Source organism: Sceloporus undulatus, chromosome 3, assembly GCF_019175285.1.
Source record: "Sceloporus undulatus isolate JIND9_A2432 ecotype Alabama chromosome 3, SceUnd_v1.1, whole genome shotgun sequence".
NCBI classification, from domain to species: domain Eukaryota; kingdom Metazoa; phylum Chordata; class Lepidosauria; order Squamata; family Phrynosomatidae; genus Sceloporus; species Sceloporus undulatus.
The window spans coordinates 115,706,771-115,719,902 of NC_056524.1; the positions used below are offsets into that span (position 1 = coordinate 115,706,771).

At 36.6% G+C, this 13,132-nt stretch overlaps 1 protein-coding gene across 2 annotated transcripts in view; it reads right to left on the bottom strand.

The window, feature by feature from the left end:
* Positions 1–4,092: 4,092 nt before the first annotated feature.
* The window catches only part of RBM26 (RNA binding motif protein 26), a 68,903-nt gene continuing 59,863 nt past the window's right edge, over positions 4,093–13,132 (bottom strand). For both annotated transcript variants that reach the window (XM_042458034.1, XM_042458033.1), the window contains 3 exons: positions 11,593–11,706; positions 6,925–8,003; positions 4,093–4,713 (listed from right to left, as the gene is read on the bottom strand). In XM_042458034.1, the coding sequence (XP_042313968.1) occupies positions 7,914–8,003; positions 11,593–11,706 (204 nt within the window). In that variant the 3' untranslated portion in view covers positions 4,093–4,713; positions 6,925–7,913. The remainder of the gene's footprint in view (positions 4,714–6,924; positions 8,004–11,592; positions 11,707–13,132) is intronic.

Sequence of the window (13,132 nt, forward strand, 5' to 3'; positions counted from 1 at the left end):
TCAGGGTCTTCGTGTGTCTAAACCTGAAGCACTGATTATGGTCACTGTAGACACAGTTCCCACACTTTGTGTTATCAACTTGAAAGTAAACAGAAAGGCCTTTTTGTTATTGCTCTGTGCCTTCAAGTCATTTCTCATTTATTTAATTTGTTCAGATTTATTCAGAGGGAGTTTGCAACTTCTTCTACAGCTTAGAGAGTATTTTTTGTATAAGGTCACCCAGTGATTTTCCACGGCTTTGAGCAGGGATTCAACCCCTGGTTACTGAGAGTCCAATACTCTTATTGGTATACTACACTGACTCTCATCTTTTTGTTCTAACCATTGTTAAATCTGGCTTAAGTAAATCTAGCCTTTCATAGTTTACATACAAACAACTACAGCTGCATCGACATTGCAGAATTAATGCAGTTTGATACTACTTTACCTGGCATGGCTCAATGCTATGGAATTCTGAGATTTGTAGTTTTGTGACATATTTAGCCTTCTCTGTCAAGAGAGCGCTGGTGTCACAACACACTATAAATCTCAGGATTACATAGGATGGAGCCATGGCAGTTAAAGTGGTGTCCAACTGAATTGATTTTACAGTGTGGCAGCAGCCTACATTTCTTGAACGACAGTATTTCTGCTCATCACAGGGAAGTGTGGCAAGAAAACAGGAAAATACTCTCCAAACATTGGTCTTGAAGTAAAGCAAAAACAAGGAGTTCACTATATGGTTACTCCACTCACTTCCTTTCAGTGTGTGCAATTTTATATTGAGTCACATACAACTGTTAGGTAAACCATGTTCCAGAGGCCTTATGAGAACTGACCCATGAATATTGCAATTGTCTTAAAACTGCTTTTATATCCAAGCTACAGTTTTATGAAAATAGATATGACAGCTTTCTTCTTCAATTGATCACCTGAGAATTTTGGAGGGGAAAAAGAACATTAGAGAAAGTTGCCTACACGAGGGATGGTTGACTAACAAAGAACTGGCTACAAAAAAATGTGATGCTGCAAAAAACCCAGGAGAAAAATTCAGGATGATGCCAAGAGGATATACACACAAGTCTTTTAAATCATTTTTGGCTGGTTTGCCAACAATAACATTTTCTACAGAGACTGGACCTTGTCTTGTTTCATTATGTCCTAGGAAATGCAAGGTTGGACTGCTGTAAATAACTTTACTGGCTGTTCTAGATGAAAGAAGCTTTGTTTATTATTTACATCTATTCTATTACAATAAAAATCAAAGTTTCTTTTGTTTTTCTACCTTTAAATTTCTCAAGAGGTTTCAGACTAGGATACCTGAAAAATTGCTTTCTCAGATGATTACTGCTAATATTGTTTGATTTTATTTTTTCTATAAGCCACAGAAGAGAAGTGGGCTATAAACAGAAAGCCTGATAGGGGGAACTAGACAAGGAATAGGATATGAATATATTGGCTATAGTACAAATTTGAACATGATGCATGCACCCATGTATCTATAAGAAATACAATGAGGAAAAGGGGAGGGGTAAAACTACAATTTACCAGGGTGATGGCTTCATTAGATCCTCACAGAATCCATGAGAAAGGCACTTTACCAAGTTGTTTCCCCTCCAAAAATAATAACAATACAAAAAAAAAAAAAAAATCAGTGGATGCCACCCAATTTTATCAAAGGTTCTATAGAGAAGTAACACTATAGAGAAGTAACTCTGTAATCAAATAATGAAGCAAGAGGAAGTCAGGCAAGCAGCAAAAAGAAACAAGAACAGTAAGGAAGGCATTTTGTTGTTTGGACATCAGAGATGCGGTGGCAATTTTAACATCAGGGCTCCTGGAGATCTCTGACCCTATAGGAGCAGCTTTTGGGATGCCTGAGGGTGGGGTCCTGCACCTGAAATGGGATTGCCCTTATTCTTCAGTTCCACTAACAGTTATCAAGTGTTGTTTGTAATCCCAAGTCTACATACAACAGGGTACCCCATTTCTTGTTCACCCTTGAGATATCAATGCCTGAAGTATTGATTCTTTTGGCAGAAATATAGTTCGATGAAAAATATGAAGAAACAGAATGGTTCCCATTTGGATCAGACAATGCTGCATTGGTCTTATCTATTCAACTTTTATGCAGAAAAGACCATATGCAGAGCAGGTCTAGACATGAAGGAAGAGAAGTAAAGATTGAGGAAGAAATATCAACAGTCTAAGACATGCAGACAACACCATACTACTAGCAGAAAACATCAAATGCTTGAAACAATTACTAGAGAAAGTCAGAGGAAAGTGTTAAGGCAGACTTGCTATTGAACATAAAAAAACAAAAATAACAACTACAGAGGAGTTATAGGAATTCAATGCACACTAGGAAGAAACTGAAATAGAGTTTGCCCTCTCCATATGCGGGGATCCGTTCCGGATCCCTCCGCGGATGGGGAAAACATGTAAGCTCAAATGCCATTGGCTGCAATGGGGGAGTGCTTCTGTGTTTGCCGTGGTGCACGCACCATTCATCGCCGGGCGGCTTAACCTTCCACATAAGGTTAAAGCCGCGTATGGCACATCCGCGTATGGTGTGGGCGTGCTGTATTTAGAAGATTCCCCATACCTTGGAACAATCATTCAGAATGGGGATTGCAGTCAAGGAATCAGAAGAAGAGTAGGATTGGGAAGGGCAGGTATGAAAGAACTAAAATCTTAAAGAGAAATGATATTAAACTGATTATCAAATTTAGGACTGTCCAAGCCACTGTATTTCCTAACACCATGTATGAAAGTGAGAGCTGGACAGTGAACAAAGCAGATAGAAAGAAAATCAACTCATTTGATATGTGGTGCTGGAGAACAATGGTAAGGATACTATGGACATCAAAAAAGACAAACAAGTCTGAACTCTCCCTGGAAGCCAAGATGATGAAATTGAGGTTGTCATAGTTTGTCCACATCAGGAAAAGAGATGACTCACTAGAAAAGACAGTAATGCTAGGAAAGAAGGAGGGCAGCAGAAAGAGAGGAAGACTACATGCCAGATGGATACATTCAGTCAAGGTGAGGCCCTGAGCCTGGAGGACCTGAGCAGAGTAATTGAGGACAAGTTGGCTTGGAGGTGTCTCATTCATGAGGTTGCCTGAATTGAGGTCAACTCATGAGTAGTTAACAAGAACACTTCTACAGTATTATAAGATATATTTGAAGAAATCAAAGGCACTAGATCTTAAATCTGTTCAAGAAAAATCTGTTCTTGCTACAAGCTTAATATTCATTGAAAAGTATCAGAACATAGATATCTTGATATCTGGACAGAGAGATAAGTTAACTAGGCCAGATTTAAAAGTTCTGAAGAAACTGACTACATGTTACATGGGTCCTGTCCTGGGAGAAAAGCACCCTATAATAAAATAAAATAAATAGATAGATAAATAGATAAATAGATAAATAAATAAATAAATAAATAAAATAATCTCTTGCCAAATGATACACTAGTTTTCAAATAAAATAAAACATGTTAAAATTGGACCCTTTCTTTTCATCTATTTAATATGAAACAAACATGAATTAAGTGTTAAGTAATGCTCACAGAAGAAGTAGTGGGTAATATTTTGAAGGGAAAATGGTTGGCATAAGAGACTTTTTTGGTACAATAACTTTCGTTACTTAGGAATCATAGATAAAATGAGATCAGATGAGGCAGAGTCATTTGAAAATGTTTAAATTTGACATTGAATTGCAGACCTGATAGAACAGTATTCTCAAAATAGAGACCTCACAAAATTGGAACACTTGATAATGAGAAGTGGAGGAACAAACCTCTTTTGGGACCTCCCATGAGTTAATTTATCTTAGGATCCAAGCCACTCTGTTTAGGTCAATTTATAAAACAGGCAAGTGAGCTATGCCTCTCTGGCTCATTATAGAAAAGGACATGAAGGAGAGCGGCAGAGTATTTTATGCTGGCTCCAACGCCCTCAGAACCCCTGGCTGCACCAGCCCAGAGTTTAACTATTTTAGATATGTAAATGTAACTGATTGCTGTTTTGCTGCCAGGGGAGAGTTGGGGATTGTCATTTAGATCATTATGCTATGTTATTATTATGCTATGTCATGTATTTTGGATTTTTTGGATTTTGTATTCTTTATTATGTATTTTTGACTTTTTGTATAATTAATTTATTGTTATTATGTCAGCTGTGATTTAACTGACAGGGGGGGTTATTTTGTACTTTGTATCTGTATTGGGGTTTTTGGGGTTTTTTTGGTTATCTTTGTTTTAATCCACCTTGATTCCACAAGGAAAAGGCAGAATATAAATATTACATCATCATCATCATCATCATCATCATCATCATCATCATCATACATATGCCAAAATCACTGTACTGAACATGTTCCTTGCCCTATAAACTGCATATACATACAATCACAAGTACCATTCTGCTATCACTTTCCACTCAGTTATCTGAAAAACTTTTCAGAAACATTACATGTTTAGTAAATATACCTAATAAAAATTTAAGGTTACTTTCATATATAATTTTCCATTGGCAAAGCACTCCATTTTTTGAACAAGCTTTAAAATATAATTTGCAACCTTGCAGTACAACACAGTTCACCAGTTCCCAGATGATGTGGTGGGAATAAACAAGGCAGGCTGAAGTAACAACCAAGTCACTTTTCCAGGAGACTCAGAGTAATGGAAAATCTTTGCAGCTGAACATACCACTGTTTGGGAGTTACCTGAGAAAAAGAGAGAAACATTTCAGGTCTATGTGGCTATTTTTGAGAGTACAACAATATATTTAATTCTTGAGTTCCTTCATAGTTGTGGGTAAGATAATGCGACATGTGTGGCTTGTATAAATAGCTAGTTCTGCCAGGAAACAAAACATAGGGTGAATTATATCTGTCTTTTATCATTTAACCAGAAATTTTACCATTCCTCCTGTTTGTACACGTCTGATGAGGTACAAAATTGTGATAAAAATGTCTTCCATTTTTGGCAGGACACAAAACTGGCTTTCCTTGGAGCACCACGTAAAATGTAACTTACCATTTGGCTCTATTAATCTATTGTAGCAACAATCTCTGACTATCATGTACACATGGATTAAAATTAATAAACATATTGTAAGATTTTTAATTCCTGAGGTTTACGTTTCAATTCCTAGCACTAAGCATCTAACATGCACTTTAGTCTTCTTTGAACTTTACTTGAAGCTGAACAATTACAGCTTATTACTTTACTTGAAGTTGGCTTATTTTATATAAACTAAAATCTTAGAATTTAGTGAAAACTCTTCCTTGCAACCAAGCATTTACTAAACCAATTATAAGAATATAATTAGTTATAATCAACTTTTTAAAAAAAACAAAGAATACATAGCATTTCAAAGGAAGTCTCCCTAAGGCACTGATCAGACCCATCTGTTTAATCTTTCTTCTGTTTTTCTTTGGAACAACTTGTCATATCACATTACTGCACTACACTTATAGTGCTGCTATTCCACTTTTACTGCTCTGGCTGCTTCCTGTTGCATTCTGGGGTTTGTAGTTCAGTGAGGCCTAAGAGTTCTTTGGCTGAGAATTCTAAATGCCCTTTCTTAAACGGCAAATCCCAAAATGCAACTGGAGGCAGCCAGAGCATTTAAGTATAATAGCAGCACTGTAAAGAGTTTAGTGCAGTAATCTACTTAGTATCTGTACCTACACATATTTAGTGTCCTGAGTGTTCACAGTAGAATTAGCTTTGTGGTCAGGCTTAATGGAAGGATTTAATGTTTACTTCTTGTCTGCCCAGAACACACACAGTGTACCTCCCCCAACCGCAAGAGTGCCCACTTAGTGACAATCAGAATGTTACCACTGCTTCTTGATACCAGTTTGGTCTTCCAAAAAAAAGATGTTGGTCTCAAATTTATATTGCCTGGAACAAAAAAGCACCCCAAGGACAAAATGCATTGCCCATTAAAAAAATCTATACATGGGAAGAAGCTGAAACATGGGGTAATGGCCAGAATGAACTACGGCAGTTATGTATGTGGTAATGTAGAGTTACATATTCATGACTGGTTTGTATTCACAACCCGTATGTATTTATTAGTTTAGGGAAATGGAGGGATGTCCTGCAGTGCCCATTTAGCAGACAGCAGCAACTGCAAGGAACAGGGGTGTGTTCCTCTGCTGTTCTGGAAGCAGCTGACTGACATTCCCACCTCCTCTCATGCAAGCTATTGCCAGCCTGAGGGGGAATTGCAACATGAACCCTGCTTCTTGTAGTTGCACTGGATATCACTCATAGAAATGTGTTGGAATCTCAGTCACTTGCTTACCAATAGATGGAGAACAGGCACCTGTTGCTTGCAGTGGCTGCTGCTCAGCAAGTGAAGGACTGGATGAGGGGAGTTATGCCAGGAGACACTACACATTTACTACACAGTTACTACACATTTATGCTTTCAGTATGCCTTAGCGAATTCTGGTCAATACTATTAAGTGTTCATGTGACAGTATCACATAAATTTGCAGAGTAAATTCCACATAAATTCTCCAACAAAATATGTATCTGGATAGCTAAGATGTCCCAGTCTGATGCATCAAAGTTACAAGTGGTAAATGAATTCAACCAGAAAAGTATAACAGCAAGACAGACACCATTAGAATTTGTTGTGAAACTACACCTCTAATTGGCTTGGGAAAAACTGGCAGCTAGGCCCACTCAGCTTCAACCAAAACCAGATGCTTCTGACTTCTTCCCTTCTAAAATACACATATCAAAAACCATTCTGTCTGAGCACTTAAAACTGTCTTAACTTAAACTCATATTTTCTTCTTCTGACCATCCCTTATGTCCTGTCTGACACTACTTCATTGTGATGGAAACCTCTATTTAACTCTTTGTATCATGTACATAACTTTAAGTGGTTAATAATATATGGAATTAATACTTACCAGTCAACGAACTTTGCTTTCTTTCTTAAACATGAATGTTCGCCACGCAACGAACAAGTCCTCTTCAGTTCTCAAATAGTCACAGTCTTGTTCTTGAAGGAAGAACTCTTATTGAAAGTCACATTCTGACATGGAGCCAATTGTGAATTTCTACTATTTTAAAGTATTTTGGGCACATAAGCTACACAAATGGCTTTGCTTCTTTGTTTGATATAGTGTTTTAGCTCATGAAGTAACAGTGATTCAGCTCTTTTTTTGAGTATGGGGGGGTGGGGATCACCACTTGGAATGGTCTCATTTTTTTTCTTTTTTAATTGTTTTTTTTCTCCATCATGGGCCATAATATAATTTCATTATTGCTTTTTTCTTTTTTTTTCCCAAGACCATTCCATTTCTTTATTTTTTTTAAACATCTTAAGGTGATAAGGAGATATATGCAAAGCAGTCATACACTGTATCATTAAAACTTATACGTAAAATACGTACACAAATCCAACAAAAGGCTAGTACATAGTAAAGCCTAAGCATACTACTATGCAATATTATGAATACATAACTTTAGAGAGACTTCAGTTTAGTACTGTTATCTATAATTTTTGAAAACATTCACAAAGATCTTAAATGCAAATATTCATTCCATATTTGGAATAAAACAAAAAAAAAATTACCTATGTTATAACAACTCTTGGTCATTTTGTTGTGTGACCAATTCCTTAAATTACAAAGAACCCAAAGAATTTGGTAATGTTTCTGTAGAAGTAATAAAAACATTGCATATGTTCCTAATGTGATGTCTTTAGCAATCATTTACCGAAGTGTAAATGCAACTTGAACATCAATCACTCAAAATACAGGATCAGTCAGCTGCTTGTGTCTTATCTGAAATCCATCACTTTCACCCAAACTCTGTAGTACAAATATGCAAAAGTACATTAGGAAATGCTAATGCAACACAGGTACAGTCCTAGCACTGTCAGTAATAAGTTGAATCATCTTCTCCATGAACGAGATTCATTGTCGTCGTCATCTTCATCATCATCTTGAAGCAAGGAGTCATCAACCAATGATTCTTCCTGAAACTACAAAGGAAATACTATTGAGACACTGCATGGGGAATACAAGAATACTTATTTCATTCTCTATAAAGTTAAAAAAAGAAGAAGAGAGAGCAATATCAAGAAATCAAGAGCTGTACACCTCATGTTCAAATTCATTTATGTCAAATAACTTGTGATGTTACAATCTATATAATAAGAATTTGAAAAGCCACCTTATTCTTATTATCTTGGATTTATTATACAAATCATAGTTGTTTTCCTAATTAGAAAATAAATGCTAAAATCTAAAATCACTACAGTGACCTAAATGTTTTAAAAAAGGAAAGAGTGCACATGTTACACACATGATTCCCTGTAAATCCAAACAAAGCTTGGACTCGCAGCTTCCATCCTGTAGCCCAAAAGATTCCTGTGCTGTCTCCAATTTCTGGCTTACTGTTACCTACAAATCTGAAATTGTCGCTTGAAACATACTTTAGTATGTTAAACCAGTGAGTCAAACAATCTAGGGTTTGTTATTGGCTTCACTGACCAGTTTGTTGTAAACCACAATTCCCAGTTTGTATATGGGAATAGGCCAGATACCAGGAAAAGTAAAATTAAAGTCAGAAGGAATTCCCCCTTCCTGTACAGTAGGAGACAATAAGGTATGAGACAAAGCGTTTCCTAGGTTTGGCACAGCTCCTGTATATAATGTTGAATCCTGGGTTAGCATTACATGCAAACACACCCAATGCCTCTTTTTAGCCATTTCTCAAAACTGTGTGCTTACCTCTCCCTCTTTGGTTCAAGTATAAGGAAGAGATGAAAAACTCTGGTGTCAGTTTTAAGGCAGCTGCCGTTCATTGCTTTGTGTGAACCCAGATAAACAGTGGTTGGACTCTATTGAACTGTGTGGAGCATTGGCTACATGTACCCCTCCCCAGGTTTTTACAGAATTCAGCCCCCCGATCCCACCCCTTTCAAGCACTGGAATTCCTCTAAACCCCTAGACTCATTCCAAAACCTGCAAGCCAAATCCCCAAATCACATTTCAAGTCCTCCAAGAGGCTGAAAAATGTTCCTGCATATCTTACCCAACCCTGCAATAAACTATGGTTTGTTGGTATATTCCAACTTTAAACTGTGGTTAATGTTTGCATAATCTGGAGATAACATTGGGGCTGCATTGGGGCGGCAAAATGCCACTTCTCTTCGGCCTGGAAAAGGGGTGCCCTTGCGGCTTCATGCCTGCTGGCACATCGGCCCTAAAGAGGAGAAAGGGGTGACCTTTCTCCTCTGCATCGTTGGTGCGGCTGTCATGGCGGCGCCCACATGTAATAGGGTTAGGGAGCGTGCGGTTACTGCATGCTCCCTAACCTTAGTATCGGCGACACTACGGCGCTTTTGGCCCATCTGTCTCGGGCCATTAATTAAAATTCCAGGTTTTTACATATAAAACAGATGAAAATGGAGGCAAATTATTACAAGTTCTTCCATGTGCATACATCAGATGATGAGAAGAGAGTGCATACGCCACAATTACATACATGTTACATGTAACTATGGATTAGAACTGTGTCTCACTGAGCTATTCTGTAATTCTTGCCAGACTACACAAAACTCATCAAAGTTTATGTCATGGGCTTTATAAACATACAACTTGACAGAACAAGGAGATACATATGAAGATGTTTGATTTTTGGAAATGATTTTTAAAAGTTCTTCAAGGAGAGCAACCTTCTTATTCATAAATTGGACCTGCTAAGGCACCATGCTCAGGTAACTGTGCCAGTACAGACATCAGCAAGAAGAAAAAGCCCTTCATAGGATGCACAAACTTTATCTGCCTTTCTTTGCCACCACAGTATGACCCTATAACAATGCAACACAATAGACTATTACACGAGAACAAATGCGTCAACAGAATTCCATCTACAGTTTCTATAGTCTGCCCTTGATTTCATGAGCAGGATAGGATAGAGCCTAAATAAATATATAAGAATATGACCTTGCTGTCTTCTGTTTTACTAAAATACCCCTAATTAGAGAAATATTTGTATTTAAAGAAATGTATTTTTCCTGAAATTAATATACAATACTGCTTCAGAGCTAGAACTAGTCAATTGTGGGTAAGAAATTCTAAAAGAAATTTTCATAAATTAAATATATATCTTCTAGGAGGTGCTTACACAAAGGTCAAAACTAAAGAACATAAATAACAGAATAATGTCCTGACACTGGAACAGCAACTATGACAAAATTTATAGTAAAAGCAGTGTGGGCTCTCACTTATAATTTACTCTACAGCTGATACATCTAGGATCTGGTGATTAGATATATTCTATTTCAATACTCCTAAGTGTCTATGCCACAAGCAGTAGTGAAATTTTATCTCAGGAAAAGCTGACATTTAAGAAATTCAAAAGGCTTGAGGGAACTCTGATTGGAAATCCATTATGTATGGGAATTTATTGAAGAAGAGAGAGGGCTGGTTCAGTAATAGTGGAAGAGAATGTAAATATAATCTAGTTAAGTAAACCAGAAAAGGGCCAATATATGTAAGGACAGGAAACATGACTTAAGTAATAAAGCACTTTAAAACTATGAGTGATAAAAGAAAGGATTTGGAAAATACTGGTGTACTGCATTAAAACTACATGAAATTGTAAATAACACAGTTTGAGAAAGTGAAGTCAAACAGACCAAGAGGCTGTTGTTTCAATACAGTAAATACAAAAGCTGTTTGGTAAGATTTGGGTATCACTCGCATTCTATAAAAAAGTAACGGTGTGACCGTGTTCCCAGTTTAGTTAAGAAAGTCCCAACGTGAAGTATCAGTTTAGCTACAAAGTAATTGGGACAGCTATGAATTAGGAGCTATAGGCTATAGTTCAGAGGAAGGAATTGTCAACCCACCCTGAGTATTGCTTGCCTAAGAAAACCCTATGAAAATCATGGGGCAACCCTAAGTCCACAGGCGACCTGAAGATGTGCGTGCACACACACACACACACACACACACACACACACACACACACACACACAGAAGTCATGCAAACAGAAAAATATGAACACTGATTTTTTTAAAAAAACTTAGAACTATTTTAAAGTATTCATGCTTCATTGAAGTACTCTAAAATATCACTATTAGCATTTGCAAAGAAAAATGCTTCTCTGAAAAGACAACATGGTCTTTCCAAAATCATGAACCAACACAGTACCCCACTTCCTTCTAGTATAATGAATTTCACAGATTAGATTATGATACACATACCTGGAAGGTATTGGAGACAAAATGGCAGAATGGAGACTTTCCAAAAGTCTCCCATATGTTTTCATTAAACCAACCATCTCTATTAACAATTACTGGTTATATTCTAGCACTGTTATTACTGATTCATTTGATAAGCATTTTAAGTCCTCATCCTATCATTTCTATCATGAAAAAGTTCAACCTCACCCCCAACCAATGAAGGAAAGTGGTATGAATTGTATTACAAAGCCATCAAGTGGCAGAAGACCACAAGAGCAGAAATAAATCCACTTTGGTTTTTTTTTTTTTAAGTTTTCTAATTCTCCTTGAAAGGAAAAGATTATATTTTAAACAAACAAACAAACAGACACTTACTTCTTCTTCGTCTGGCTCTGGCTCTTCTGTTTCTACTGTGGACATGTTTGTGATTGGCTTGTTCCAGGCTAACTTCAAGTCCTGACCTTTGAATCGAGCTCCATGGATTGCAGCCTAAACAGAACAACACAAAACACTCCTTTAGGAAGAAAATGTCTTCAGTAATTAACACCCCAAAGAGAACGGATACCAGGGCTATAGAGTAACTGTAAAAGCACCTCTTCATGCCAAGCTGAGGTTTAAGGAACTATTGTTTATTTATTTATTTATTTATTTATTTGTTTGCTTGTTTGTTTGTTTGTCCAAGCCAAGCCATATGGTCTTGGAATTGCAATTCACCACGTCACATGGCAAAGCACTTCTGAAATTTAAGTGCACTCTTAAAAGCAATTTGTAATGCAACATGGATGTTTTCTTCCTAAAGAAAAGAAAAATATATTAAAAATGCTCCTGCCCCATGCCAGTTCCTGAAAACCCAATAATGATTTCTGCAGTTTTCAATTCTGGGGCAAGAAAGCTCTTTGCAGTTAGACTAGAATGTAGACAGGCTTATTATCATACTCGCTACCTTTCAGCCCTTATTTCTTTTACCAGCATGTTCGAAATCTGTGTTCTATATACTCTAGACTTCTCACTGAAGCAAGGGTTCACTCTTCCTTGGTTCAGTATCATCCTTTTTCACTTGTTGCTCCATACTCTTGAAACTGCCTCTCTCAATATTTGTGAATGGCTCTTCCCTCATTATTTTTAAATCTCAGTTAAACACATTCTTGTCTTACCAAGCTTATGGAATTTTAGTTTAATGCTGTTTTATAATCTTGTATATTTTGATTACATGCATTTGTCAGCTTGCTTTATTTTTTATTTTTGGTTTTTACCTGGATAATTTGTTTTACAACTGTATTGTAGTTTTGTATTTTTATTATTCCATTCCTTCCCTCTGTGTGTGTACATGTGTATATGTTTGATCAGTTGATCATAATAAATCTACTACTGTATGTATGTATAAACATACATACACATATTTTAGTTGGTATGTCTTTGGCAGGACCCACAGTTTTTGTTTGTTTTATTTGTAAAGTACCATGTACATCAATGGCACAATATAAACAAACAACAACAACACCTCAGATTAAAATTTTCAAAGTTTATTTATACAATGTTTTTAAAACAATGCCTCTTGAATAATGAAGATTGAAAACAAATGATTTTGAATTATTTCTAGATGAAGGTAGCACATGATACAGAGCAACTAGGCGTTACTGAACAATCTCCTCACTGGTATACTGCTTCCGAAATAGTGATAATTTTTAATCTTCATGTGTTACTATAGGCAGGGACGTCCCAAAACAAAATGAGCCAACGTAAAATAGAAATAATTTTTAAAAATAGTGAATATAACTTATACTGCTGTAAAAGATTCAATTTTCTGCAAAGATCTGGTAACTGAAATGTTAAAAAAAGAGTTAACCTATGGGATATTCATGCCTTCTTAAGTACCACATGCATTAAGTGGCTGCTTTGGAAATAGTATGTTCAA